Source organism: Athene noctua, chromosome 1 (assembly GCF_965140245.1).
Source record: "Athene noctua chromosome 1, bAthNoc1.hap1.1, whole genome shotgun sequence".
Taxonomy (NCBI): domain Eukaryota; kingdom Metazoa; phylum Chordata; class Aves; order Strigiformes; family Strigidae; genus Athene; species Athene noctua.
The window spans coordinates 264,369,204-264,373,371 of NC_134037.1; the positions used below are offsets into that span (position 1 = coordinate 264,369,204).

Here is a 4,168-nt window from a genome sequence, read left to right on the forward strand (position 1 = left end):
AGAATGCCTTTCACCTGACATGGGAATTTGCTCCCAGCTCTTCGGCCCAGGGATCAGAGGATCTCCCCGAGGATCCCTTGGTGTTGGCTGCAGGTCCTGTGATCCCACAGATCCATCGAGATTCAGCAGCAGTGTCCCATCTGGGTTACCAAATGTTATACAACCCTCCCCAAGGAGCCCCCCAGATGCCCCCAGAATGCAGGTGCAGGCCCAGCTGGGGCTGGCAGGGGTCACAATGTGGCCCCAGGGCTGCAGAGCGGAGCTGCCGTTGGTGCTCCCGGACACAGACAAGGCTGCGGACGGGGACAAGGGGCGAAGGAAGAACGTGACAGTGGCCAGGAGCAGCCCCAGTGCAACAGAGACGCTGACGGACACAAGGCGCCCCGCTGCCGCCCCCAGCTCGCGGGCATCAGCGCCAGCCCCGTGCGCAGCCCAGCGAGCTCAAAGCTGGACACAAAGATGGTCCCGTGAAGGTCCCGACGCGGCTCTCGGGCCTTACACGCAGGCGGGCAGAAAGCGCCTCGTCCCACCGCGCCGGGCCTGGCCTCAGCTACGGGGTCTCTCGGCTACGTTGGCCCCGGGGCCCTGTGGGGTTTGTCTCTGAGCCTCCAAGCGGGCCGGGCCGGGCCGACACAGGGGTCCCTGGTTCCCAGGGGGACACCCCAGCTCCTCCTGAGCCCCTCGCCGGGGGAAGGGCGTGGCAGTGGGGGGCTGCCCGGTGTAAGAAAGGCGTCTTGGCCCACCCTGTGATGTCACAAAGTGAGCTTTGGCAACCCGGCGATGTCACAAAGGGGGCTCTGCCCACCTGCCCCAATATAAAAGGCAGCAGCCGCACTGGGGCCACAGCCATGGCGGGTGACAAGGAGCCCACCCTGGACCAGCTCCTTCCGATGCTGATGCTCAGGCTGCTGCTCAGCCTGAGGGAGGCCATGTCGAGGGCCGGGAGGTTCTGGGTAGGTGACGCCGCACTGTGCTGTGCCAGGGGGGTGGGATTGGGTGGGGTGGTGTGGGGGGCTCAAGGGCTGTGGCATGAGCCTGAGAGCTGCTCCCATCTCACCCAACTCTTGGGGTCCTGCAGGGGATGAGGAAGGGAATTTCCAGAAGGAGAGCCAAGGCCCAGGCGGAATTTGGTGAGTGGGTCCAGCTCAAAGAAATCTGCACATGGCCGACAGTACTGCACGGGAGCCTTGAGAAAACTCCTCTTTCCTCGGAGGATTCTCCACCGGCAGGGAGAGGAAGGGAGGAGACTGCGCCGACCCTGGAGACAGGGTGAGTGCCGGGGGAGACCCCCAGATCCTGCCCCAGCCCCTCAGCCCGTGCCCTGCCCGTCCCGCCGGAGGGGCCGGGCTGCGGCAGGTTCACTTACCTCTGCTCCTCTGCAGGGCCAGGGCGAAGGCGCCGGGAGCAGAGCACCTGTGGGAGCTACCCGTGATACACAGGGGCCTCCCCTCGTCAAGAGGCTCCATTCCCCCGGACACTTCGTGTTATGTGGAAACTCACTATCTGGGCCCTCTCTGGTCCAGCAGCTCCAGTTCCACGGACACCCTCCCACCAGGAGTTGGCTGTGTGAGTCCTGAAGATGAGATCCCTTTGTCCCCGAGGTGACTACGATGGTTCCAGAGAAGCAACGGGCACCCAGGAGACAGCAGAGGGGGTGTGGGGCTGGGAACCTCCCTGGGGTGACCCCAGCTGACAGCTTAAAAATAAAAATGATCTTTTCTCCATCCCTGGTGCCGTGGTTCTTCCACCCAGCCCTCGATGCCCCTTCTCCCCCGTCCCTTTGCCAAACCTCCCCTTTGGGTCCCTTGCTGACCCCCCCTCCTCTGCCAGGTCTCCCCCAGGTGCTGGCTCCGAGCTCCCCCGGGATTTGTCCCCTCTGTGCGGCCCCGTGTCCGTAAGCACCACGACGGGGACGTTTGCTTGGCCCAGAGCCGCTCCTGCCAGAGCAGGCAGGGACTGTGCCTGCCTGCACCCTGCTCCTGCCCCCTGCCCCCTCCAGAACAGGCCCCGGGGGCTGCGGGCCGTGGGCCGACCCCCCGAGGATGTCCCCACCAGCCATGTGCCCCCCAGTACCATGCAGTGGAGCCCCTCCCTGGCTGGGCAGGGCAGCAGATGCCGGGGGGACACAGAGAGGGGCCGGACAGGGACGAGCAGCCCTGGGAGCAGCAGCTGCAGCTCGGGGCTCCACAGGGCTTCATTCTGGGGAGACAGGAGACCCCCGCGAGCTGCACCAATCCCCGGGGCAAAGGCTCTGCTCCCCCGCCCCCTGCTGCAGAGCTGCAGATGGGGCCGCAAGGGCCGGGCACGGCCCCATGGACAGGAGGGTCACCCCCCCAGAACCTCCTCACCCCAGGCAGGAGAGCCAGGTCACCCTCCAGGGTTTATTTAGTTTGGGTTTTGTTGGGTTTCTCAGGCGGGGGGTGGAATGGGACGATGTGGCCCTGGCTGGGGTGGGGCTCCCGCTGTCAGGTTCCTCTTGCCTGGTGCGGCTGGAGCTCCCACCCTGCAGCTGTGGGGGGCCAGGTGTCGGGATGAGCCGCTCTCAGGACACACCCATGGCCACCATTGTCCCTGGAGCGGGCGGGGGGCTGTGGGCAGTGGGTGCATCAGGGCGATGGGTCCAGGGGGCCATCAGGCAGCTCGGCCCAGCACCAGCACGCTCATGAGGAAGACCATGAGGAAGAAGACCCACATGAAGAAGCGGTCCATCACCTTGGCCACCTTCTTCCACTCGCCGGTGCGGCGCTGTGCAGCTCGGTGGCGTCGGAAGCAGCCGGCGATGTAGCCAACGTTCGTCAGCAGCCCATCGTGGTGGCACAGGCAGCGGTCTCGGGGACAGGCTCTGGCCTCAGCACCCACTTCCCCCCGGCCGGGGCTCTCCCCCAGCCCTGCAGCGTCCCCTCCATCCTCCCGCTCGCCCAGCGCCCGCCGGGGGCTCTTGCAGCTCTCGCCCACCTCGTAGACGCAGCAGAGCCGGGCCATGTGGTGCAGGATGAGCCGCCTGGCCCAGGGGGGCACGGGCCGGGCCCCCGGGCCACAGTGGTGGACGTTCATGATGAAGATGGTCAGCGCGGTTGAGGCCGTGATCATGGTCATGGTGGCGATGTAATACTTCCCTGCGTGGGCAACGGACGGTGATGCCGCGAAGGGGTGGAGAGCCCCACCCTCCCCTCCCCTGGCATGGGTGCTGCCCACCCACCCCCCCGCGGGTCCCGTGGGAGGGTTCTGGCTGCCGTCGAGGCTCACCGATGAGCGGGACGCTCTCCGAGGGTGGCATGCTCTCTGCCACCAGCAGCTGGAAGACGGTGAGGGCCAGCAGCACCGTCACCCCCAGCGAGACCTTCTCCCCCGAGTCAGCCGGCAGGTAGAAGCCGAGCGGCGCCAGGAAGGAGACCATGATGCAGGGCAGGAGCAGGTTGAAGATGTAGAAGGAGGCACGGCGGCGGAGGAGCAGGGTGTAGGTGACGTCGGGGTAGGGCTCGGAGCAGCAGCCATAGGTGATGACGTTCCTCGTGGCCGGCATGCCCAGCACCTCCCACTCCACATTCTCCACGAAATCCGTCAGGTCCGCAGTGTCCAGGCGGTTGTGGAGGTCGATCTGGTTCCCATTGTAGGTCCAGGAGCCGAAGGTGAGGCGGCAGCGCTGCCGGTCGAAGGGGAAGTAGGAGACGTCCACCTTGCAGGAGCTCTTGGTGATGGCGGGCCAGTCCCACATGATGAGCCCGTCGGAGCGCAGCACCACGTTGGTCTCCATTGAGCCGCCGAAGCGGTCGTCGGCGCTGGGGGCGGGACGGCCATAGGGCCGAGGTGGCCCCGAGCCCCACGTGGGCCGGGGCTTTGCAGGGCCGATCACCTGCCCCCGACGCCGTGTCCCCTCCCCGCATCACCCTGCCCCCAAAAGTGTGGGCTCGGGGGTGCCGGCCCCCCCCCGCCCTCGTCACCCACACCGGGAACGCCCCGGGGGCCCAAGGTTGGAAATATCTCCCACGCAGCCCCTCCCCAGTCCCAGCCAGAGCCCCCCCAGCTCCGGGAGCCATTGTGTGTGGGGGGGGGGTGTCCAGCACAACCCACTTGTTGTAGAGGATGACGTCCGGCCGCCAGACGTAGCTGCTGGGGATGCGGATGCTGTCGATGCCGCCGTAGGTGTCCTCGTCCCAGGCGAGGTGGG

The 4,168-nt window shown here is 66.7% G+C and overlaps 1 protein-coding gene across 1 annotated transcript; it reads right to left on the bottom strand.

Annotated features, from left to right (window-relative positions):
- Window positions 1–2,367: 2,367 nt before the first annotated feature.
- LOC141966663 (neuronal acetylcholine receptor subunit alpha-10-like) lies at window positions 2,368–4,168 on the bottom strand. Its single transcript, XM_074919644.1, has 3 exons — window positions 4,072–4,168; window positions 3,247–3,643; window positions 2,368–3,116 (listed from the first exon to the last, which is right to left on the bottom strand). The coding sequence occupies exons 2-3, from the start codon at window positions 3,521–3,523 to the stop codon at window positions 2,632–2,634; spliced, it is 762 nt and encodes a 253-aa protein (XP_074775745.1). The 5' UTR covers window positions 3,524–3,643; window positions 4,072–4,168; the 3' UTR covers window positions 2,368–2,631.